At 45.6% G+C, this 26253-nt stretch overlaps 1 protein-coding gene across 1 annotated transcript; it reads left to right on the top strand.

The window, feature by feature from the left end:
- The first annotated feature begins 1819 nt into the window (after positions 1-1819).
- LEPROT lies at positions 1820-26253 on the top strand. Its single transcript, XM_040360761.1, has 4 exons — positions 1820-1934; positions 10100-10175; positions 13950-14136; positions 25744-26253. Exons 1-4 carry the CDS (start codon positions 1919-1921, stop codon positions 25858-25860), a joined length of 396 nt encoding a protein of 131 aa, XP_040216695.1. The 5' UTR covers positions 1820-1918; the 3' UTR covers positions 25861-26253.

Genomic DNA, 26253 nt, shown 5'->3' with positions numbered 1-26253 from the left:
ACATCTAGGCGGACAATCGCGGCGTTTTGTTGCAGCAAATCGCGGTACAAAACGCTGCTATTTGCCGCCGCAATTCGCGGGACAAAACGCTGCGAATTTGTCTGCCTAGATGTGAATGGAGCCTAAAGTGCAACAATAAAAACGAACAATTCCTCTAAATATAGTGACTGGGGGGTCCCCTTAGTCTGCCTGTAAAGTGGGGCATGTGTACCATGTATAGAACATTCTGCAGCAAAAATGAAATTTATAAAGAAAAAAAGAGTCAAATCACATTTAAATTAACTCACGGTTGCAATTGCTGGCACCCGGCAATTGGAAAAAAAGAAAAAGCGAAAAAAAAAATAGTGCCCCCCCCCCTCAGTCCATACCAGCACCCACGGGTTCTACCCCCCCTCCGCCACCCCAAAGCATCACGTCCCCATCTTACCCTGGCTGGTGGATGTTGTGTCATGCAGGTAGGGGGGGTTATCAGAATCTGGAAGCCCCCAAAGGGTCTGGAATGGACACGCTTCCGACTGTCGCATACATCGCGTCACGAGTAGCCGAAAGAAGCCTAACATCGGTGCGGCTCTATACGGCGCCTGCGCACCGACGTTCGGCTACTTTCGGAAAATCGTGACGCGATGTATGCGACCGTTGGAAGCCTGTCAATCAAATAGGAACGCCCAGTCCCGCAGCCCATACCCGGAAGCGGCGGAGAAGATCGCTCTCTAAAACGGTAAGTACTGCTTCGATTTTAAAAAAACTACCCGATTCCCCTTGACAAAATGAGCATCAATCTAAGGTTTAAAAATGTACTTTTCGGGTGAACCTCCACTTTAATACCCAACATATCACCTTTAAAAATTGAAGGGGCCGTCCCCAAACTGTTCCCACAAAGTTGGGAGCATAAAATTGTCCAAAATGTCTGGTTATGATGACGCCTTAAGAATTCCCTTCACTGAAACTAAGGGGGCCAAGCCCAACCCCTGAAAAACGATCCCACACCATCCCACCATTCAAATCCCGTACTGTCCGGGTTGGCACCAATTTTCCTCACAGTTTCTTTCATATAATGTTTGGGGGGGTTCTGAGTAAGGATGAGCTCCGGCGTGTTCGCATAGAACACGTGCAGAGCCCACCAGGAAGTCAGCACCTGCGCTGCGCTAATCACAGCCAGGCAGACATTTCCCGATCTCTGCAGCCGAGCATCGGGACAATGTCTGCCTGGCTGTGATTAGCGCAGCGCAGGTGCCGACTTGCTGGCGGGCTCTGCACGTGTTCTATGCGAACACGCCGGAGCTCATCCTTAGTTCTGAGTAATTTTCTTGCAAAAAAATGATGGTTTTTACATGTAGGAGAGGAGTGCTGGAATTGGCCCGGAATAGAAGTGGTTATTCTGCTGCCACAATACAGCCAAATAAATAATACTACAGGCATTTTCTTTTTTTATTATTTATTATTATTTTTTCACTTTAGTTTCTGACTCTCACACAGGTACACTCCTCTCAGTCATATCACATTCCTCAGGTGAGGTGACACACAAGTCATGTGGTGAATCCATATCACAAAACACCACAAGCTCTTTGTGTTTCCTGACAGACAGCGAAGCGACCAATAGCGGCTGAGCACCGGTCGCCCTGTCCAATCAGAACGCCTACAGCTCCACCCCACTTGGCCAGTAGGCTTGCAGACCCTGATAATCTGCCTGGCCGTGGCAGCAACAACATAGGGGGAGGGCGGAGCGACAGTCTTCCCAATCAGCTGCCGGTTGCACTTAAGTGACAGGGTGACTTGACCAATCTGCGTGACGGGAAGAGGTTTGGCGGTCCAATCAGATGGCTGCGTTGAGGTAAGCGGCGGCGGCTCTTCCTGTTTCCGGCGCCTGGCGCTGGGTGTCAGGAAGCTGGAAGTGTAAACAGAGAGAGGCGGCTGCAACATGGCGGGGATAAAAGGTAATGTGTCCCGGGAAGACTGCACTGCCCTCCACTCAGGACAACTCTCCTATAGGACAAGCGCCTCCATTATTCCACATAGGATTGTGCTCTCCCCCTTCATACAGCATAGAGACTCCTCACACACAGCACTCTGTTATCACACACTGTCCAGGTGATGACAGGCCCGCTGAGCAATCATCTGCAGAAAAACAAATTGCATGTCTTATATGCGTGCCTGCAGGACATGAGCAGGTAAAGATTTCCCTTCACTTCCTGTCCCATAGCCAAAACAGGAAGTCCCTCCAAAGTGAGGAAATCCATGGTTGTCACCACAACCGATGTCCCCCATTGTATGATTTTTGCCTCCTTTTTATTTTTATTTGTTTTTTAGTTTTTTTTTTGTGCAATCAGTGTCCCATGAGGTAGATTTTCCTTTACTTCCTGTCCCATAGCCAAAACAGGAAGTGAGAGGAAATCCCTTGAAAGTGGTGGTGTTCCTAGTTGTCACCAGAACCAGTGTCCCCATTGGATGATTTCCCCTTTTTATTCCTTTTTTTTTCTGCCATCTGTTTCCTATTTGGGAGATTTCTCTTCACTTCCTGTCCCAAACCCGCAACAGCAAGTGAGAGGAAATCCCTCCAAACTGATGGAATCCCCAGATGTTAGTGTCCCTATTGGAAAATGTCCCCTCTTTTCCTGTCTTATTTTTTTTGGATAGAGTAAGGGAGGGTTATAACTAGAGGTCGACCAATATGGGTTTTCCTCTGGCCGATGCCGATATTTAGAAATCTGGGCGGCCGATATATGATGCCGATATTTTAGGCCGATTTTTATTTTTATTTTTTTTGGTGGCACTGGCTCATGGCACTGGAAGATGGCACTAGCAGAAGGCACTTATTGGCACTGGCAGGTTGCACTGAAAGATGGTACTGGCAGGTGTCACTGATTGGCAGGTGGCACTAACAGGTGACACTGGCAAGTGGCGCTAATTGGCACTGGCAGGTGTCACTGATTTAAAGAAAAACCAAAAGGTTGACGCTGCGCTAAATTAAATATTGAAATATAAATGTAAATAGCTGCTAGCACTAAATTGTGTACAACAACTTGGTAACATAAAAAAGAAAAAAACAGTGCAGCGCTAGTGAGTGATATTGTGCTCATATAAATTAATAATAAACAAAAAAGTCATTCCGGAATAAACTGAAAATTTAGCCAGAATAAGAAAAAACATAAAAATGTAGATGGATATATGAAGAAAAAGTCTTAAAAAGCCACGAAACAAAGTTCATATGACTCTATCCAGTGATTTTCCTTGTGAAAGAAAAGTGGATTGTGCAGACAATGTGAAAGACTCTTGATTGATGTGAGGTAAGCTGTCACCAATACACCCGTGAGGAAGGATAAGATTGCCTGCTTACCAGATGAAAAGACTGTTTTGCATCAGTCTAATAGGGCCTGTGGGAAGTCTGGTCTCCCAATACCTTAGCCGTCAAGATAACCACGGTATAGCTCAGCATACAATCCGAAGAGTCATAAACCAAAAAAAAGAGAAGAAGGACCTCTCATAGCGTATAACGTTTGAAAATAGAAGAGGGTTTAATAAAAATTGCACTTACAATTAGGCAATATAAATACAGCATGGATAGCAAAACGTCTCCGATCTCTTGTTCCGATGCTTCTCGCTACTCGGTCAGGAAAACACAGCCGGCGTTCAGGACGGAACGCGATGACGTCACGGCACCCTACGATCGTTTCGTCGCTAATGGACTTCAACAGGGGAGTAAGCCGGATGTACTCCCCCGTTGAAGTCCATTAGCGACGAAACGATCGTAGGGTGCCGTGACGTCATCGCGTTCCGTCCTGAACGCCGGCTGTGTTTTCCTGACCGAGTAGCGAGAAGCATCGGAACAAGAGATCGGAGACGTTTTGCTATCCATGCTGTATTTATATTGCCTAATTGTAAGTGCAATTTTTATTAAACCCTCTTCTATTTTCATACGTTATACGCTATGAGAGGTCCTTCTTCTTTTTTTGGTTTATGACTCTTCGGATTGTATGCTGAGCTATACCGTGGTTATCTTGACGGCTAAGGTATTGGGAGACCAGACTTCCCACAGGCCCTATTAGACTGATGCAAAACAGTCTTTTCATCTGGTAAGCAGGCAATCTTATCCTTCCTCACGGGTGTATTGGTGACAGCTTACCTCACATCAATCAAGAGTCTTTCACATTGTCTGCACAATCCACTTTTCTTTCACAAGGAAAATCACTGGATAGAGTCATATGAACTTTGTTTCGTGGCTTTTTAAGACTTTTTCTTCATATATCCATCTACATTTTTATGTTTTTTTCTTATTCTGGCTAAATTTTCAGTTTATTCCGGAATGACTTTTTTGTTTATTATTAATTTATAATTTATATGAGCACAATATCACTCACTAGCGCTGCACTGTTTTTTTCTTTTTTCTTTTTCTTTTTTTTTCTTTTTTAGGTGTCACTGATTGGCAGGTGGCACTAACAGGTGACACTGGCAAGTGTCACTAATTGGCACTGGCAGGTGGCACTGGTTGGCATGGGCAGGTGGCACTGATGGCTTTGTTGGCACTGGTAGGTGGCACTGGATGGAAGGTGGCACTTATTGTCACTGGATGGTGGCACTGGTATTGCCACTGTCAGATGGCACTGGATAGCAAGTGGCACTTTTTGGCACTGGCAGGTTGCACTGGATGGCACTGAAAGATGGTACTGGCAGGTGGCACTAATTGACACTAGCAGGTGTCACTGGTTGGCACTGGCAGGTGGCACTAACAGGTGACACTGGCAGGTGGCACTAATTGGCACTGGCAGGTGGCACTGTTTGGCATGGGCAGGTGGCACTGATGGCTTTAGGTGGCACTGGATCGCACTGGCAGGTGGCACTGGCAGGTGGCATTGGCAGATGGCACTGGATGGAAGGTGGCACTAATTGGCACTGGATGGTGGCACTGGTATTGCCACTGGCAGATGGCACTGGATGGCAAGTGGCACTAATTGGCACTGGCGCAAAAAAAATGGTGTCACCCCCCCCCCCCCCCTTAGTACAGACCCCCTCTCCCTCCAGTATAGACACCCCCCCTGCTGCAGACACCAGAGAGTGGTGTGTGTCCCACGAGCGCGGGGCCCCTTCTCCTCTGTGGGCGTAAATAGAGAGGAGGGCCGCCGTGCTGGGTGTACCAAGATGGCCGCGGCTCCGGAGCTAGGCCGAAGCCGCGGTCTTTCCTGATGCTGTGATCGCGGCACCGCTAGCGGCCATGTAAAATATCTGCCTCATTCGGATAAAAATTGGCTGATGCCGATTTCTCCAAAACGGCCAAATATCGGCCGATATATCGGCCGACCTCTAGTTATAACCCCCGTCAGATTCTATTCGTCATCTGTGTCCCATTGTGGAGACTTCCCTCTACTTCCTGTCCCATAGCCAAAACAGGAAGTGAGAGAAAATCCCTCCAAACTGATGGAATCCCCAGATGTGGGTGTCCCTACTGGAAAATGTCTCCTCTATTCCCATTTTGGATATAGTAAGGGAGGGTTCTAACCCCTGTCAGATTTGTTCCATTTGGGGGAGATTTCCTTTCACTTCCTGTCCCAGAGCCAAAACAGAAAGTGAGGGATTAACAGAACCGGTGTCCCCAGTGAATGATTTCTTCTCTGTTCCTGTTCTGGTGACAACCAAAAATTTAGGATTTTTGATTATAATGGTAAACGGGATAACTAGAGAGGGGAAATCTCCCTAAAGGGGACACAGACAGCAATAAAAACCTGGCAGGGGGCCCAATCCATCTCCATGCTATCCAAAATGTAAAAAAAAAAAAAAGTTTCAAGCATGGCACTCAGCATCACATGTGGGCGTTATTTAGGGCAAACGCAGCCTGCCTGGGAACACCCCCCCCCCCTCCAGACTGACATCCACCTGTCAGGACACTTTGACATTTGCATAACTCCTCCCACTGCCTGCATCAGGACTGAGAGCTCTTGAGGAGGACTGAGGCCGGGTGCAGTGATGATATCAGGAAGCTTTGTACACCTCCTGCTGGACCCTCCCACCAGCCATGATCTGCCTGCATTGCATAGCGACCCAAAGAGACCCGACCATGACTAAATAAGTTCTGTAATGAAAAGGTTTTATTAACCGCTTGAGGACCCCTTCACGCCGATAAACGTCGGCAGAAGGGCACGGCTGGGCACATCCACGTACCTGTACGTGGCCTTTAAGAGCCCAGCCGCGGGTCGTGAGGTGGGCTCGCAACCTGGTCCTGTGACCGTGCCCGCGGGACCCGATCCCGCGATCGGCTCACAGAGCTGAAGAACGGGGAGAGGTGAGTGTAAACAAACCTTCCCCCCCCCATTCTTCCTAGTGTGACTGCCACTGATCGTCTGTTCCCTGCAATAGGGAACGACGATCAGTGACATCACACACCAAGACACGCCCCCACAGTAGTAATCACTCCCTAGGAAACACTTAACCCTTACAGCGCCCCCTCCTGGTTAACCCCTTCACTGCCAGTGTCATTTTCACAGTAATCGGTTCATTTTTATAGCACTGATCGCTGTAAAAATGACAATGGTCCCAAAATAGTGTCAAATGTGTCCGCCATAATGTCGCAGTCGCGATAAAAATCGATAACTAGTAAAGAGAAAAAAAATATTAATAAAAATGCCATAAAACTATCCCCCCATTTTGTAGACGCTGTAACTTTTGCACAAACCAATCAATAAATGCTTATTGCGATTTTTTTACAAAAAACATGTAGATGAATACGTATCGGCCTAAACTGAGGAAGAAAATCTTTTTTTTTTATATATATTTTTTGGGGATATTTATTACAGCAAAAAGTAAAAAATATTATTTTTTTTTTTTTAAATTATCGATCTATTTTTGTTTATAGAGCAAAAAAAAAAAAAGCAGAGGTGGTCAAATACCACCAAAAGAAAGCTCAATTTGTGGGGAAAAAAGGACGTCAATTTTGTTTGGGAGCCACGTCTCACGACCGCGCAAGTGTCAGTTAAAGCGACGCAGTGCCGAATCGCAAAAAGGGGCCAGTTCCTTTACCTGCATAAAGGTCCGGGGCTTAAGTGGTTAAATAAAAAAAAAAAAAAGGAAAGACAAATTATAATTAGCATAAACTTTAGCTTCTCTCTATGTCCATGACAATGATCTTGCATGGATTTGCATGGTGCACATTTCCTAGGTGGTGTCCTGTTTCCCGGTAAACACCTGAGATAGTTCAAAGTTCTCAAAAAAAAAAAAAAAAAAACAGGTGTGTAGCTCAGAGGATTTCTTCTCACTTCCTGTTTCTGCATTCCAGTCTCCAGAAGAGAGGAAAACCCACAAGAGGTAATAATTCCGTCCTACAGGAAGTGATTAACAACTTCCCTGTCAGACCTACTCTGACATTTCTCTCCTTAAAAACAATGGGCCAGATTCAGGTACATTTGCGGCAGCGTAACGTGTCATCTTTACGTTACACCGCCGCAAGTTTTCAGCGCAAGTGCATGATTCACCAAGCACTTGCGTGTAAACTTACGGCAGTGTAACGTAAAGCCGTCCGCGCCGAACGTTTTGCGCATGCTCCGTTTGGAAATTTCCCACCGTGCTTTGCGCGAAATTATGGCCCCCCGACGTGTTTTTTGAACGGCGACGTGCGTAACGTATTCCCGGACGTCATAGGAAAAAAAAAAAAAATTGAAATTCGACACGGGAACGACGGCCATACTTTAACATGGCTGGTCTAAAGTTAAGCCATGAAAATGCAGGCTTAACTTTGCGGCGGGAAAAAACGACTTGCGACGACGTAACGCACGCGAGTACCTTCGTGGATCGCCGTAAAAGCTAATTTGCATACCCGACACTGGAAAACGACGCAAACTCCACCCAGCGGCGGCCGAAGTATTGCAGCCTAAGATCCGAAGGCGTACGAAGCCGTAAGCCTGTCGGATCTTAGCCAAATGCCGTCGTATCTTGTTTGTGCCCTGGTTCACACTGGGTACGATTTGAGATGTGATTTGACATGTCAAATCGCATCTCAAATCGGCGGCAATTGTCGGCAATGGCACTGTCCTAATCAGTGCGACGCCGCATCTGCGATTTCAAAAAGTAGTTCCTGTACTACTTTTTGCGATTTCGGGCCGCAATTTACATTAAATTGCGGCCGAAATCGCGGTAAAATCGCACCCGCGAAATCGCGGTAAAATCGCGCATTTTACCGCGATTTTGAATTCGCAGCAGTGTGAACCTAGGCTAAGAATCACAAATTAAGATATGACGCGGCAAATTTGAAAATACGCCGGAGTATCAGTAGATACTCCGGCGTATTTCTTCTGTGAATCTGGCCCAATATTTTTTTTTGCTAGAAATTACTCAGAACCCCCAAACATCACACACAACATTAAATCTTGGTCATGCAATTTTTTTGTCACATGGTATCTGTGCAGCAATTTTTCAAACACAGTTTTTTGGGGGGATATACTTTTACCACTTCACCTTAGGTGGGTGTCATGTGATGTCCTGGAGTTTAAAGCGGAGGTTCCCCCTAAAACAATTATATCCCATCCAGCATACTTGCGTCAGCTACAGTATGCTGTTTTTTTGTTTTGTTTTTTGCTGTACTTACCGTTTAATCGTTCATTTTCTTTTCATACTCCCACGGGGAATCTGCGTTCCTATGAAGAGGCGTAGATGATTGACGTGCGGCTAAGGCCCGTCACGCGTTCCTAAAATAGCCGGACTAGGTCTCGGCTATATACGGCGCCTGCGCAGTCAGCTCCTAGTCTGTGCGCAGGCACCGTATAGCGGCGTGAAGAGTCGAGTCCTAGTCCAGGTATTTTCGGAACGCGTGACGGGCCTTAGCCGCACGTCAATCATCTACGCCTCTTCATAGGAACGCCTATTCCCCGCGGGAGGAAGAAAAGAAAATTAACGATTAAACGGTAAGTACAGCGGAAAAAAAACCCGGCATACTGTAGCTGACGCAAGTATGCTGCATGTAACGGTACATTGATGTTTTTTAAGGTGAATCTCCGCTTTAAAGAGGAAGTAAACCCACTTTTACAAAGGGAAAAAAAACACCTGCAAGACAAAGGCATAATGAGCTAGTATGCATAGCACACTAGCTCATTATGTAATACTCGCCTCAGATCAAAGCCCCCGCAGCCGTCCTCGTACACCACTCGGGTGGCCGACATCTCTCCCGGGGGATACTTCTGGGTATCGTGGCTCCGGCGCTGTGGTTGGCTGGAGCCGCGATGATGTCACTCACTCCTGCGACGTAGACATCACTAACTTGGTGTCGCAGGTTCCAAAAAAAATAAAAAAAATGTCAGTGTCTGATTTGTCTGCCGCAATGTCAGTTCCGCCGCCGCAAAAAAATCCATAAAAACATCCCATAACTTGTAGACGCTATAACTTTTGTGCAAACCAATCAATATACTCTTATTGGGATTTTTTTTTTTTTTTACCAAAAATATGTAGTAGAATACATATTGGGCTAAATTTATGAACATATTTGTTTATTATTATTTGGAATGTCCTTGTAGCAGAAAGTAAAAAATTCTTGTGTTTTTTTTTTTTGTTTTTTTTTTATTTTTTAAATTTTCCCTCTTTATTTGTTATAGCAAAAAAAATAAAGCAGAGGTGATCAAATACCACCAAAAGAAAGCTCTATTTGTGGGGCATCAATTTTATTTGGGTACAGTGTCGGTTATCACAAAAAAATGGCATTGTCATGATGAACGGGGGTAAATATTCCGGAGCTGAAGTGGTTAAATGGCATCAGAAACAAAATATTTATACACATCGGCACCAGAGGGCTCAGTGTTGTGTCCTCCAAAAGAAATGATTTTAGAGAGAGTCCCAAAAAAATCCTATTCCTCCCCACTGTCCTTGTGTTAGAAAATGATATAATACAAATGAGACACAAGTACGGCTATTTATAAAATGAAAACAAAAGAACCGGAAGTGTTTGAATAACTTGGTTATGGCCCATTGTGACCAGTCAGATCCCTTTTTTTTTTTTTTTCTTCAAAGAATGGAACATGAAACCTGGTTAGTAACCACTGGAAACAACTATGTATTTTTCCTTTTTTTTTTTTTTTTTTTTTTTTGTTGTTTTATTCTTCTTTATTTCATATTCTTTCTCCTCTTCCAGCACTCGTTGCATTATCTTTCAGTGGAGCCGTTGGTCTGACATTTCTCATGCTTGGATGTGCCTTAGAAAGTTATAGGTAAGAAATTCAGTCACTTGTGGTAGGTGTATCTTATCAGCAATGTACATGTAGATTGTGTGTGTGTGATATATAGATATATAGATATATATATATATATATATATATATCTATATATGTGTATATGTATGTATGTATATGAGGAAGGGAGGGAGAGATTATACTGTGTGTGTGTGTGTGTATAATACATACACACTAGAGCTGCAGGATTCCGGCTAAAATGAGAATAGCGTTTTTTTGGGATAAAGATCACAATTTTCTCACGATTCTCGTGGTGTAACATCTTCTTTCACAATATACAAAAACATTGAGCTAACTTTGCTGTTTAGTTTTTTTTTAATTCATTAAAGTGTATTTATTTAAAAAAAAAAATGCGTTTGAAGAACCGCTGCGCAAATACTGTGTGACATAAAATATTGCAACAACCACCATTTTGTTCTCTAGGGTCTCTGCTAAAAAAAAATATATTTAATGTTTGGGTGTTCCAAGTGATTTTCTAGCTGGAAATTATTTTTTACTTGTAAGCAACAAATGTCAAAAAGGGTTTGGTCTTTAAAGCGGGGGTTCACCCAAAAAAAAAAATGTTTTAACATGACATTCAGCCGAGTTGTCAGAATGACAATCTGCTGTTTTTTTTGTTTTTTTTTCAGTGCCGTACATACCGTATTTTCACCGCCGCTTCCGGGTATGTAATGTGCGGGACTGGGCGTTCCTAATTGATTGACATCCTTCCGACCGGCGCATACATCGCGTCACGAGTTGCAGAAAGAAGCCGAACGTCGGTGCGCAGGCGCCGTATAGAGCCGACTCGCAGTCCGGCTTCTTTCGGCAACTCGTGACGCGCTGTATGCGCCGGTCGGAAGGATGTCAATCAATTAGGAACGCCCATACCCGGATTACATACCCGGAAGCGGCGGTGAAAATACAGGATGTACGGCACTGAAACAAAAAAAACAGCCGATTGTCATTCTGACAACTTGGCTGAATGTCATGCAAAAAAGATTTTTTTTGGGTGATCCCCCTCTTTAAATGGTTAAACTTCCTTCATCTACAGGAGTCCTTTCCTTTGTTAAAAGAATGAAAAGATACTTTGTTTCCACTTATTGTGTGTGTGTGTGTGTGTGTGTGTGTGTGTGTGTTGTATTAAAAAAACTTGGCAGGCTGCCTGGATTTTGTTTATCCAGCTGTGAGAACTCTCTGCACTTGTTAGAGAACCATGACATGCTGTTTTGAAGATCGGGAAGGGAAAAAGATCAGTTTCGATTCTTCAAGATTAATCGTGCAGCTCTAACACACACACACACACACACACACACACACACACACACACACACACACACACACACACACACACACACACACACACACACACACACACACACACACACGCAGACAAGAATAAGAGCCTGACCGCTTCTAACCTGGGGATCAGCAACCCGTCGCCCGCAGATGGGTGTCGGGTAGATTGGAAACACTTCACAGCTTTGCCGATCCTCCACTACTTTGGCGCCATCCTCCTCGCTCATCCTTCCTCAGAGGAGAGCATGAGGCTACACAGCTCTGGTTGGACAACGAAGGGTAACCCGGCAGATGATTGGTTGCTAGGACATGGGACAGTCCTAGCAACCAATCACCAGCTTAGTATTAGGGAAAGTCAACTCCAGCAGCTCACACCCTCTGTCCAGAGCTGGGCATACTCCTGTGTACACCTATGTAGGTAGGAGAATTAACGTGATACCAAAGTCTTGTTTTTTTATATATTAAAATATCAAACATGTTATACTTGCCTCCTCTGTTGCAGTGGATTTGAACAGAGCAACCCTAATTCTCTTCTAAGGTGCCTCTTCTGCACTCCTGGCCCCTCTCTCCTGTTAAGTGCCCCCCACAGCAAGCTGCTTGCTGTGGGGGAACCACAAGCCGAGCTGTATCTCCCGGTGTCAATTCAGGCACAGATCTGCTGTTTGGCCCCACCCCCTCTCCCTCCTGATTGGCTAACTGAGCCCATGGTTCCGCTGCTGTGTCTCAGCCAATCAGGAGTGAAGTCCCGGGTGGCCAAGACACTTGTGGACATCGCTGGACAGAGATGGGGCTCAGGTAAGTATTAGGGGGGCTGCTGCACACAGAAAGTTTTTTTTAAATTCTAATGCATAGAATGCATTAAGATAAAAAAACCTTCTGCCTTTACAACCCCTTTAACCACTTGCTTACTGGGCACATAAACCCCCTTTCGTTCCCAGGCGAAATTTCAGCTTCCGGCACTGCGTCGCTTTAACTGACAATCGCGCGGTTTCGTGCGACGTGGCTCCCGAACAAAATTGGCGTCCTTTTTTCCCCACAAATAGAGCTTTCTTTTGGTGGTATTTGATCAGCTCTGCGGTTTTTATTTTTTGTGCTATAAACAAAAAAAGAGTGACAATTTTAAAAAATGTATATTTTTTTTTACTTGTTGCTATAATAAATATCCCAATTTTTTTTTTTTTTAAAAACTATTTTTTTTCTCAGTTAAGGCCGATACGTGTTTTTCGACGTATTTTTGTAAAAAAAAAAAAAAAAAAAAATCGCAATAAGCGACTGGTTTGCGCAAAAGTTATAGTGCCTACGAAATGGGGGATAGATTTATATTGTGTTTTATTTTTATTTATTTATTTATTTTGTCACTTTTGACACAATTTTGGGACCATTCACATTTATACAGCGATCAGTGCTATAAAAATGCACTAATTACTGTATAAATGTGACTGGCAGTGAAGGGGTTAACACTAGGGGGTGAGGAAGGGGTTAAATGTATTCCCTCTTTGTGTTCTTACTGTGTGGGGGGAGGGGACTGACTGGGGGAGGTGACCGATGCTGTGTCCCTATGTAAAGGGACACAGATCGGTCTCCTCTCTCCCTCACAGCACGTGGAGCTCTGTGTTTACACACAGAGCTCCACGTCCTGCTGTGTTACCGACGATCGCGAGTGTCTGGCGGACATCGCGACCGCCAGGCACTCGCATCGGCTCCCGAGCGATGCGCCGGGCACGTTGTTTCCCCGCTGCGCGCCCCCAGCGGCGCGCACAGGGAACAACAGCAGGTCATCTATGGACGTCCACCCGGCACTTGAGAGCCGCGCTGTGGACGTCTTTCGACCATAGCGCGGATCTCAAGTGGTTAAGCTGTATGACACGGCTGTGTTTGTGGGAAAGAAGAAGGGGGTTTAAAGGGGCCAGAGGACAATGCTATGGGGGGGGGGGGGGGCAGAGGACACTCCTGTGGGGGGTGTGATGTGAAGGGGCAGAGGTCATTATGTGGAGGGGGCAGAGGATGCTTCTCTGCACAGGGCCAGGACCAGCATAAGGGTGCCTAGAGTGGCAGGATGAGGCCGGGGTTGGTAAAGTCAGAAAGCCCAGCCACTTGCAGCTGAGGCTGCAGAGAAAGGGACTGGGGAATCTGTCCTCAGCACCCTGATCTCCGAGGTGCTGGCTACTGCTTGAGAGAACCCATGACAAAACCAGCCTGAACACAACAGTATAAAAAGTGTATATATAATAAAAAAAAAAGGGGGGTGAGTGGTTAAAAAAAAGGCAAATTTGGGCTTTAAAAGAAATGTGATCCCGTGGCCTTTCTTCCTTCTCATCATGACATTAGTTTTGGCCACTAGTGCTTGGGATGAGGTATACGAAATAATCCATATACGTTTTTTTTATTTTAAATATTAAGTGCAAATTATTTGGTGATTGATAGGAGATGCATCCTAGGCTGCCATGCTAATGCCGTTCTCTTCTTTCATTGCAGAGTTTACTGGCCTCTGTTTGTTTTGATATTCTACGTCATCAGTCCCATTCCACACTTTATCGCCACGAGACTCAGCGATGACAGCGACGCAGCCAGCAGTGCCTGTCGGGAACTGGCATACTTTTTCACCACTGGAATTGTAGTTTCGGCATTTGGCCTTCCCATCATACTGGCCAGAATAAAACTGGTAAGTGATGCAGTTGCATGATAAGAGTGCCTTGTGCTATAATTGTATATTTGTTTAGTGGCCGTATCGCACGGCGTGCTGCAGTTTAGAGGGGAGGCAGCAGACCGGAATAAGCAGAAGGCTGCAGAAAAGGGAAAAACTCTATAACCACTTCAGAAATGGCGACCACCACCACTATAACCACTTCAGCCCCAGAAGGTTTTACCCCCTTCATGACCAGGCCATTTTTCCCCTATACGGCACTACGTTACTTTAACCACTTAAGGACCGGCTCACGTACATATACATCGGCAATTTAAAGATGAATATCTCGGTAACGGCAGCAGCTGCTGCCACAACCGAGATATCCATCTTTTCCGTGGCCGGTTCTGTAAACGATAATGGTGGTCTCCGCAGTGGATTTGGCGCAAGATCACCGTTTATCGGCGGCGGGAGGGCTCCCACGCCCTCTGTCGCTTACCAGAGCCATCGGTAGTGGCGGAGGCGGTCGGGTCCTTCTTCCTGCTTGCCATGGATACGAGTGACGGCAAGATGGCCCCCACCCGGCGAAAGCTGCGTCGAAACGTCACTTCCGCCCATGTGTCTTAAAGGCACATATTTTTTTGTTTTTTATGACAACATTTTTTTTTTTTTTTGTCTAAATATGAGATGTGAGGTCTTTTTGACCCCCAGATCTCATATTAGGAGGACCTGTCATGCTTTTTTCTATTACAAGGTGTAACGGCTACCCAAGTAGTGAGAGGGTATCAGCCGTTGGAGACGTCCTTTTCCCTGGCAAGTTGCTGTATGCGAGTGAAGCCGGTATATCCCATCCACGAGATCCAGAGACAGAGAGTCAGGGGCAGCTGTAAAAAGAGCAGAATAATAGTCCCATAGAATGCCCTTTCAAGAACGAGACGGGGCTACGTTTTGAAGGGTCAAGTAGACTCTTTGGGCCAAATCCTCAAAGATCCTGCCTAACTTATCTTTTCCCATTTAAGTTACACTGCCTTAAAATTTCTACCTAAGTGCCCGATCCACAAAGCACTTACCTAGAAATTTCAGGACTTACCTTAAATTCTCCCGGCGCAAGGCGGTCCTCTTCTCCAGGGGGCGATGACAATTTAAATGAGGCGCGCTCCCGCGCCGGCCGTACTGCGCATGCTCGTGACGTCATTTTCCCGACGGGCAGCGCGCGAAATTACGTTACGCCGGGCTTTGTGGATTGCGACGGGACAATAAAGTTGCGTCGGGTAAAAAAAGAAGTTACGCGCCGTAAAAAAAAATTAAAAATTAAAAAAAAAACGCGGCGATCGAAAAAAAGGTCTGTTTTTACAAGGTGTAACTAGTTTACACTTTGTAAAAGCAGAACTAATTTTACGTATGCAAACGTAAACTTACGCAGAAAACACAAAGCTGAAAAGCTTTGTGGATCTCCGTAAGTCCTCATTTGCATACGCTAGGCGGCATTTCGACACGAAATGCCCCCAGCGGCGGATGTGGTACTGCATCCTAAGATCCGACAGTGTAAGTCTCTTACAGATGTCGGATCTTCTGCCTAACTTTGGAAAACTGCTTCTGAGGATCAGTTCCAAAGATAGAAACAGGGATACGCAGGCTGAACAGCAGTTCCGCCTGCGTATCCCTTTTGAGGATTTGGCCCTTTATTTTTAAGTACACAGCACACTTTTATACAGAATTTGGAACATCCCACCCCCTTGCCATCAGAATAATTAACATGAGCCAATTATCTATCATTTAGCCTGACGAGGTGACTAGGCATCTCGTCTGCAATTCCCCACACATATAATGAACTTCAATCACATTCTAAAAGTCATTTAGTGGAGGTAATTATCTCCTAGAGACGTCCCGTCTCTGACAACAGCTATTAACCTGCAGAACACAATAACAAGGTATTTCACAAGCCGGCTCCACTTAGCATTTCAATAGCCTGAGCTAAGCATTGAAGGGTCATTGTCCTATTGACCTAGTCAGGACAAAATTAACCACTTGTAATGTGTCCAGTACCTTCTGCAATGAACTGTCAGTAATGTCCCATCTTCTGAAATACATAGTTCCGTTACACAAGGGATGTTTACATTCTAGCAAAACTATTTTAAACTTGTAAACACAGAGTCTGAAAAACGGGCTCGGCCCTGGTTAACTGAAAATTGCGTGGTTGTGTGACGCTGTACCTATATCAAATTGTTGTCGTTGTGTTTTTTTTTTGTTTTTGTTTTCACAAATAGAGCTTCCTTTTGGTGGTAATTGATCACCTCTGCGTTTTTTTTTTTTTTGTGCTATAAACAAAAAAAGTCTGACAGTTTAGGGAAAAAAATGACTTTCTGCTATAAAGCATATCCAATAAATGTAAATAATCAAATTTCTTTATCAATTTAGGCCAATATATATTCTGCTACATAGTTTTAGTATAAACATGCCATGCGCAAAAGTTATAACGTCTGAAAATTATGGGATATTTTTATGGAGGTTTTTTTTTTTTTTTTATTGATGATTATGATTTTAGATATATATATCAATAAAAAAAACTTGTATATTAATATATTTTTTTTACTAGCTTATGGACCCCCGATTCCCTTCATAAACCTGTCACTGCCTATTACTGTGACAAGGGATGTTTATATTCCTTGTGACACTGATAAAAAAATAAATGTAAAAGGACAGTGTAAAAATATTAAATGTACAGAATATCAGCCTAAGGCCCCTTTTACATGGGGCGGATCAGTAATGATCTGCCCCGTGAACCTCCGCTTGCTCAGCGGGTATCGCTCCATTGATCCCCGCTGAGCCGGCGGATGACAGGGCGGTCCCCGCACACTGTGCAGGGACCGCCCTGTCTTTTCTCCGCTCTCCCCTATGGGGGGATCGGATGAACACGGACCGTCTGTTCGTGTTCACCCGATCCGCCAGACGGATGGAAAAGTAGGTTTTTCCTCCGTCACACTTTGGGGGGTCGGATGTCGGCGGGCATGTCACCGCTGACATCCGCGGCTCCATAGAGGAACACGAAGCGCCCGTTCAGGTCTGCCTAAAAAACTGGCAGGCAGACCTGAATGGGCCTCCCGTGTGAAAGAGCCCTAAGAGGTGGCCGAAAGATCGTTTTTCGTGCCGATACGATACCGATATCGGTCGATCCCTAATGGTAACCAATCGGCTTCTAACTTCAGCTTGCTCAATTTAAGCTTTGACAAAAAATGATTGGCTACCATACACAGCTGCACCCGATTATTATTATTATTATTATTATTATTATTATTATTATTATTATTATTATAATTATTATATATATTTTTATTTTTTTTTCACTCTCCAGTTTTAATAAATCATCCCTGTATTGTCCTTCATCAAGATTTCCAGACATGCTTGCAGTCTTGTGGACTATTATATAATATCATTCTATTCTTTGGCCAGCTGTTATTGGACATGTAAAGAATGTTGAATGAGAGTCCAGCTGTTGTTCCCTCAGGTCATGGAGTCATGGCTGTCCGTCCCGAGAGGCCAGACATTAATAACGGTGAAATTTAACAACAGTTGCAGCTGCGGTTTGTCCATTTTCCTCCCAATAATAAGAAAAAGTTCTCTGCATTGTATTGTAGATTGTATTCCCTAGGAGGTGACCTTCGCTGTGCAGATGTTGATAAATGAGCAAATTAGAAGTGTGTGTTATCCGGCCCCTAGATGGTAGCCTGAACCCCTGAAATCATTAAGATAAGTATCTAAATGGGTCGTATCTCTTGCGCCTGCGAGGAAGAATGCCCCACTTCTGGCTATTGGTGCATCTGTCAGTGTAAACCCCCCAGACATTTCCTTCTGAACTCCGCTTTCTGGCACAAAACCGCGCTTCTGTTAGATTATCTGGCTTCTGTGTTTTTTATTTTTTATTTTAGCATAGTACATGTTTACTTATACTGTTCTTCTTAAATTGGCATTGAGTGATTATTGCAGATTAAAATTGTATGTAAACCAAGAACCTGTCATAATTGCTCCCTATTCATCCGTTAAATATCCAGCTGAAAGCGATTTGTTATAGAGCTGCACGATTCTGGCTAAAATGAGAATCACGATTTTTTTGGCTTAGAATAAACATCACGATTCTCGCAGCGTAACATCTTTCACATTATACAAAAAAAATTGGGCTAACTTTACTGTTTTTTTTATTTTTTATTATTAATTGAAGTGTGTTTTTATTTCCCCCAAAAATTTGTGTTTGAAGGACCGCTGCGCAAATACAATGTAATATAAAATATTGCAACGATTGTCATTTTATTCCCTAGCCACTTAAGACCCGGACCAAAATGCAGCTAAAGGATCAGGCCCCTTTTTGCGATTCGACACTGCGTCGCTTTAACTGACAATTGCGCGGTCGTGCGACGTGGCTCCCAAACAAAATTGGCGTCCTTTTCCCCCCACAAATAGAACTTTCTTTTGGTGGTATTTGATCACCTCAGCGGTTTTTATTTTTTGCGCTATAAACAAAAATAGAGCGACAATTTTGAAAAAAATATAATATTTTTTACTTGTAAAAATATATAAAAACATATTTTTTCCTCAGTTTAGGCCGATACGTATTCTTCTACCTATTTTTGTTAAAAAAAATCGCAATAAGCGTTTATCGATTGGTTTGCGCAAAATTTATAGCGTTTACAAAATAGGGGCTAGTTTTATTGTATTTTTATAATTTTTTTATTTTTTTTTACTACTAATGGCGGCGATCAGCTTTTTTTTTTTTTTTTTTTTTTTTTTTTTACGTGACTGCGATATTATGGCGGACACTTCGGACAATTTTGACAAATTTTTGGGACCATTGTCATTTTCACAGCAAAAAATGCATTTAAAATGAATTGTTTATTGTGAAAATGACAATTGCAGTTTGGGAGTTAACCACAAGGGGGCGCTGAAGGGGTTATGTGTGACCTCATCTGTGTTTCTAACTGTAAGGGGGTGTGGCTGTAGGTGTGACGTGATCGATTGTGATTCCCTATATCAGGGAACACACGATCAATGACAGCGCCACAGTGAAGAACGGGGAAGCCGTGTTTACATACAGCTCTCCCCGTTCTTCAGCTCCGGGGAGCGATCGGGGGACTCCAGCGGCGATCGGGTCCGAGTCCCGCTGTGCTTCGGACCGGGTCGAGGGTGCGCGCCCGCGACCCACGGCTGGGCATTATACAATCACGTACAGATACGTGATTGTGCCCAGCCGTGACATTCTGCCGACGTATATCGGCGTTAGGCGGTCCTTAAGTGGCTAGTGTCTCTTCTAAAAAAATATATGGTTTGGGGGTTCCAAGTAATATATATATATATATATATATATATATATATATATATATATATATATATATATATATATATATATATATATATATATATATATATATATATATATATATATATTTTAAACATTCAATTTTTATTTAGTAATTAGAACATAAAATAACAAAGACATTAGAGTGGATGTAAACCCGAATTTTTGTTTTGCTGGTACAATGTAGAGTATAAGATTTCCCATCATCTGTGTCCAGTCTTGCCACACAGTTAATCCAGCTCTGAGCAATCCTCTTTTATTGTTCAGTGAGATAAATCTTGACAAACAGAGAAAAACTTTGTCAAATCCTCCCCCTTGCTGTGAGTGACAGGTTATTTACATATCTCATGCACTAGCTGGAGACGGGCATTATTTTTTAATTCCCACCCCCTTTTCTGAAGTCATGTGGTTACTTTTCTGGATTTTGACTGGGTGTTGGAGATCATAGCAGAATTTAGTGGAAGGAATACACAGGGGAAAATGCATGTTGACAAGGGGAGTGTAGTGGTGGGCGGGGAGTCTGACGTCACGACTCCACCCACAGAGCTCCACACAGTTTTTCAGTTCTTATAACAGACATGTGACAGGTGAGGATACATGCAGGAGGCGTCTATATCCTTATAGATCAGCACTATGGCAGTAGTTTAGAAAGGATGAGAGGGGCTTTACATCCACTTTTGTTGCAGGGGTAGATCAATCCTCTCGGGAGAGGTAGGATGGATCTATTGTGGCTAGGGTGGGTCTATTGTTGCTGGCGGACAATTCCTCTGCGGGGTGTATTTTTGCAGGGGTGGGTCAGTTGTTACTGGCTGCAGGGGATCTATTTTTCCTGCCTTTTCTTGTTTATAATAAGCAAATTCAGTACAAATTGCTCATTACCACAAAATGATACTTGATTCTGTATTCTCTAAAAGGGGCGATTCTCATGGTAGTTTTGGCAGTGGATCGATGCTCGTAGGTGGGTAGGGGGTGAAACCAAGGCCCGGTGCTCGGTGGTCGGTAGGGGGTGAAACCAAGGACCGGTGCTCGTGGTGGGTAGGGGGTGAAACCAAGGACCGGTGCTCGGTGGTGGGTAGGGGGTGAAACCAAGGCCCGGTGGTGGGTAGGGGGTGAAACCAAGGACCGGTGCTCGTGGGTAGGGGGTAAAACCAAGGAGCGGTGCTCGGAGGTGGTGGGAACCCAGGACCGGTGCTCGGAGGTGGCTAGGGGGTGAAACCAAGGACTGGTGCTCGGAGGTGGTGGGAACCCAGGAATGGTGCTAAGTGGTGGGTAGGGGGTGAAACCAAGGACCGGTGCTCGGAGGTGGTGGGAACCCAGGACCGGTGCTCGGAGGTGGGTAGGGGGTGAAACCAAGGACCAGTGCTCGGAGGTGGTGGGAACCCAGGAATGGTGCTCGGTGGTGGGTAGGGGGTGAAACCAAGGACCAGTGCTCGGAGATAGTGGGAACCCAGGACCGGTGCTCAGTGGTAGGTAGGGGGCGAAACCGAGGACCGGTGCTCGGAGGTGGTGGGAACCCAGGAATGGTGCTAAGTGGTGGGTAGGGGGTGAAACCAAGGACCGGTGCTCGGAGGTGGTGGGAACCCAGGACCGGTGCTCGGAGGTGGGTAGGGGGTGAAACCAAGGACCAGTGCTCGGAGGTGGTGGGAACCCAGGAATGGTGCTCGGTGGTGGGTAGGGGGTGAAACCAAGGACCGGTGCTCGGAGATAGTGGGAACCCAGGACCGGTGCTCGGTGGTAGGTAGGGGGCGAAACCGAGGACCGGTGCTCGGAGGTGGTGGGAACCCAGGAATGGTGCCAAGTGGTGGGTAGGGGGCGAAACCAAGGACCGGTGCTCAGTGGTGGGAACCCAGGAACGGTGGTGGGTAGGGGGTGAAACCAAGGACTGGTGCTCGGAGGTGGTGGGAACCCAGGAATGGTGCTAAGTGGTGGGTAGGGGGCGAAACCAAGGACCGGTGCTCAGTGGTGGGAACCCAGGAACGGTGGTGGGTAGGGGGTGAAACCAAGGACTGGTGCTCGGAGGTGGTGGGAACCCAGGAATGGTGCTAAGTGGTGGGTAGGGGGTGAAACCAAGGACCGGTGCTCGGAGGTGGTGGGAACCCAGGAATGGTGCTAAGTGGTGGGTAGGGGGTGAAACCAAGGACCAGTGCTCGGAGGTGGTGGGAACCCAGGAATGGTGCTCGGTGGTGGGTAGGGGGTGAAACCAAGGACCAGTGCTCGGAGATAGTGGGAACCCAGGACCGGTGCTCAGTGGTAGGTAGGGGGTGAAACCGAGGACCGGTGCTCGGAGGTGGTGGGAACCCAGGAATGGTGCTAAGTGGTGGGTAGGGGGCGAAACCAAGGACCGGTGCTCAGTGGTGGGAACCCAGGAACGGTGGTGGGTAGGGGGTGAAACCAAGGACTGGTGCTCGGAGGTGGTGGGAACCCAGGAATGGTGCTCGGAGGTGGGTAGGGGGCGAAACCAAGGACCGGTGGTGGGAACCCAGGAACGGTGGTGTGTAGGGGGCGAAACCAAGGACTGGTGCTCGGAGGTGGTGGGAACCCAGGAATGGTGCTCGGAGGTGGGTAGGGGGCGAAACCAAGGACCGGTGGTGGGAACCCAGGAACGGTGGTGTGTAGGGGGCGAAACCAAGGACCAGTGCTCGGAGGTGGTGGGAACCCAGGAACGGTGCTCGGAGGTGGGTAGAGGGCGAAACCAATGACCGGTGCTCGGAAGTGGGATAGGGGGCGGAATGGTGCTCGGAGGTGGGTAAGGGGGCAGAGACCAGAGTTTACCCAGAAGGAGGGAGTACCGGCACCTATTCCCTGAGGGGGGGGGGGGGGGAGACCTGCTTATGGATGCGTAGTGGAAACTCCTGGCCTGTGCACTCCTAGAACCCCTAAAAATGTGCAGGGGACGTGGAGACAACATACCAACAATGCTGTGTCCTAGGACAGCAAGTGGCAGGATCACCAGGGAAAATAAGGGTTGGGGGGCTGAATAAGGAAAACTAATGCAACCACCACATCTCAAATTGGTAAGGTGCATTATGGTGAAATGTGTTTGAGTTTAAATAAAAATAAAGGTTTAGGGGGTTAAATCGAGAATGAAGGTTTATTTTTCATGGGTAATTAAATCATTTTTTGGGTGTACAATTTTTTTTGCAGTGATCAGGTTTTTTTGTTTTTCTGCTACGATGTGATTAGGTGTAGTATAAAGTTTAGCCTCTAGGTGGAGCAGCTGAAGCGTCAGTTGAAAAGTTCTCTTATTTTGCAGAAATGTTTTGTGTCGTAGAGCTACAAGAAAAGTCTTCATTCAGGTTTTCAGTCATTCTCCAGCCAGAAATAGATATTAATGAATAGTCCATTAAAAAAGACTATAACAAACCAGCTTTTCCTGCAATATTCAGCTTTATTCCAGAGATTTCTCCCCCAGTATTTTTTTTTTTTTTGAGTGTTCAGTTTGATGGCCAGCATCATTCAACCCACTTCATCCCGGCCCCCCCCCCCCCCCATCCTTTCCCACCCCGGTGACAGTGAAAGGAGACGCAGCGCAGTGATGATCTCATCTCTCTATCTGGGGCTGAAACAACTTTTATCAAAACCTGCCCATGACGAGGCAGTCTGACATCAAATATTACAGTTCTGTCTGAAAATCTGCAAAACAGTCTTTTTTTCTTTTTAATGATTTATTGAAAAGGAGTCTGATATTTACCAGATTCGGCCTCTAATATTATATACAGTATGGGCCAGATCCACATACAATTGCACTTGCGCAGCGTATCAGAGATACACTACGCCGCCGTACCTGGCGGAATTTCGAATCCTCAACGATTTCGCGCCGTAAGTTACGGCGGCGTAGTATATTTCTGGCGGCGGAATTCAAGACGGCGATGAGGGGGCGTGATTAATTTAAATGAAGCGCGTCCCCGCGCCGAATGAACTGCGCATGTGTCGTCCCGAAATTTCCCGCCGTGCATTGCGCTAAATGACGTCGCTAGGACGTCATTTTTTTTAACTTAGACGTGAGTTACGTCCATCCCTATTCACGGACGACTTGCGCAAAAACAAAAAAAAAAATCAAATTTCGTCGCGGGAACGACGGCCATACTTAACATGGCAAGTCTATCTATACGCCGCAAAATACCAGCTTTAACTATACGCCGGAAAAAGCCGACTACAGACCACGTTAGAAAATGCGACGGCCGCGCGTACGTTCGTGGATCGTCGTAAATCGGTAATTTGCATACCCGACGCGGAAAACGACGCAAACTCCACCCAGCGGGCGCCGAAGTATTGCATCTAAGATACAAAGCCCTACGCCTGTCGGATCGAACCCAGATGCCGTCGTATCTTGTTTTGAGGATTCAAACTAAAAGATACGACGCGGGAAATTTGAAAGTACGCCGGCGTATCAGTAGATACGCCGGCGTACTCTCACTGTGGATCTGGCCCAGTATATCTCTTCTGTCTGTCCTTCTCAGAGTGGATTTGAGATTTTGCTCCCTAATCGTATAATTGGGTATTTTATATTTACCACTGCATAGAGATATATTTAAGAATAAATTGCCCCCTTTTTTTTTTTTTTCACTACAATACCGGGCACTTTTGCCCCTTCCTGCCCAGGACAATTTTCAGCTTTCAGCGCTGTCGCGCTTTGAATGACAATTGCGCGGTCATCCAACATTGTACCCAAATGAAATTTTTAGCATTTTCTTCACACAAATAGAGCTTTCTTTTGGTGGTATTTGATCACCACTGTGGTTTTTATATTTTTGCTAAACAAACTAAAAAAGACCAACATTTTTTAAAACAAAAAAGTTTTTCTTAGTTTTGGTTATAAAATGTTGTTTTCTCCTTTACTGACGGGCACTGATGAGTTGACACTAACAGGCGGCTGTAATGGGGCGCTGATGATGAGGTACTGATGGGGTTCTAACAGGTGTTACTGTAGGGCACTGATTGGCAAAATGATGGGCACTGGTGTGCACCAATTGGCACTTTAATGGGAACTGACAGGCAATCCCAAGGGGGGCACTGACTGGCAGATGTTGGGGACCTTTTGGGTAACTGTGGTGGCACATCTCATGGGGCTGTGCTGATTATCAGCACAGACCAGCATATGCCTGCACATGAACTGATTGGCTCCTTGTACTGCTTCCTCCTCTATCACTCCAGCCCTGCTGTGCAGGGACTGCAAGAAGCCAGTACAAGGTCATATTCGGGTACTTGCACTAATAGTGACGTTAAAGAGGAGTTCCACCCAAATTTGGAACTTCCTCTTAACCCACTCCTCTCCCCCTTACATGCCACATTTGGCATGTAATTTTTTTGGGGGGGGAGTGGGGGCTTCAGGAGGAGTGGGACTTCCTGTCCCACTTCCTCCTTCTGGGTAGACGATTAAGCCTAATTGCCTAGGCGATTAAGCTTTATCACCTACAGGAAGGGGCTGCTGTAGGCGATCGGCCAGGACACGTGACAGGTCCTCGGCGATCGCCTGTCCAATCAGACGGGGCCGCGCCGCTCGCGCATGCGCAGTGGGTGCCCGGCCGTGAAGCCGAAAGCTGTCACGGCCGGGTTCCCACACTGAGCATGAAGACGCCGGCCGGCGAGGGGGGGGCGAGGAGCGGAGCCCCGTCCGGCGCGTCGCTGGAGCCGTGGAGCAGGTAAGTGTCGGTTTATTAAAAGCCAGCAGCTACACTTTTTGTAGCTGCTGACTTTTAATAAACTTACAAAATGGGTGGAAAACCCCTTTTAAAGTCCCCTTCTTTTATTTTATTTTTTTTATTGGGAAAAATAAACTTGGTAAACTTGGTCATGTACAAGGGGTTTGGCAAACAGCAGCAGAAATCCTCCTCTTATCTAATCTCCCGCCAGGCACTTTAAGGCTCCTTCCTTTTGCCCAGTGCCCCAATAGCAAGTTGCTTTCTATGGGGGGCACTCATGCAGGCTCGCTCCCAAGCCCTGCTCTTTGTGTCCATAAGACACCCAGAACAGGGCTCGGCCCCGCCCCTTCCTCACGGGTTCTGATTGACAACAGCGGTAGCTAATGGCTCTCACTGCTGTATCTAAGCCAGTGAGGAGGCAGAGACCCGGGGAGAGCAGCCTCTCTCATGCACATGGCAGGATTGGGTTCAGGTAAGTATTGGGGGGGCGGCTTGCACACCTATGGTTTTTTTTTTACCTTCATGCATAGAATGTAAACCTTCAGGCATTATAAACCACTTTATTGATTTGATCAATGATTATAGAACTGTTTTTTTATTTTTGTTTTTATATCTGTCTTGAGTTTAGCTTTAAGAAAAACTTTTTGTTTTTTGCAGATCCTCTGGGGAGCCTGTGGCCTGGTCCTCGCCGGAAACGCTGTGATCTTTTGCACAATCCTTGGATTTTTCATCGTCTTTGGAAGAGGGGACGACTTTAGTTGGGAGCAGTGGTAAAACGCCAGCTGTGCCCCTCCCTTTTATTGTACAGACAGCTCCAGGCTGATCCTGTGTATGTGTATATATACATCCCCTGTATAGTAATCAGGGCCTAATTCTCTTGTATATGAAACGTGTGAAAGGCTGAAGAACTTCGCAGAATCGCCTCTTTTTTCATTTCCACGTTTGTTTAGCTCTGTGACTTTTTTTGTTTTCTGTCATGATAAACGCACTTTGAGAACCACACGTGTCCCACACATGCTTTCCAGAGCTGCTTCTAGTTTAAAGGAGTCCTTTTATATTTCCAACGCTTAGATGTTGCAGTCTCTGGCTTTCTCTTAATATTTATTTTTTACTTATGCACTTTGAAAGGATTGTAACCCTTCAAATAAAAAAAATTATCTCTAGAAA

Source organism: Rana temporaria, chromosome 7, assembly GCF_905171775.1.
Source record: "Rana temporaria chromosome 7, aRanTem1.1, whole genome shotgun sequence".
In the NCBI taxonomy this organism is placed as follows: Eukaryota; Metazoa; Chordata; class Amphibia; order Anura; family Ranidae; genus Rana; species Rana temporaria.
The sequence above is the reverse complement of the archived record's forward strand: the minus strand, read 5'-3'. Positions and strand labels throughout refer to the sequence as shown.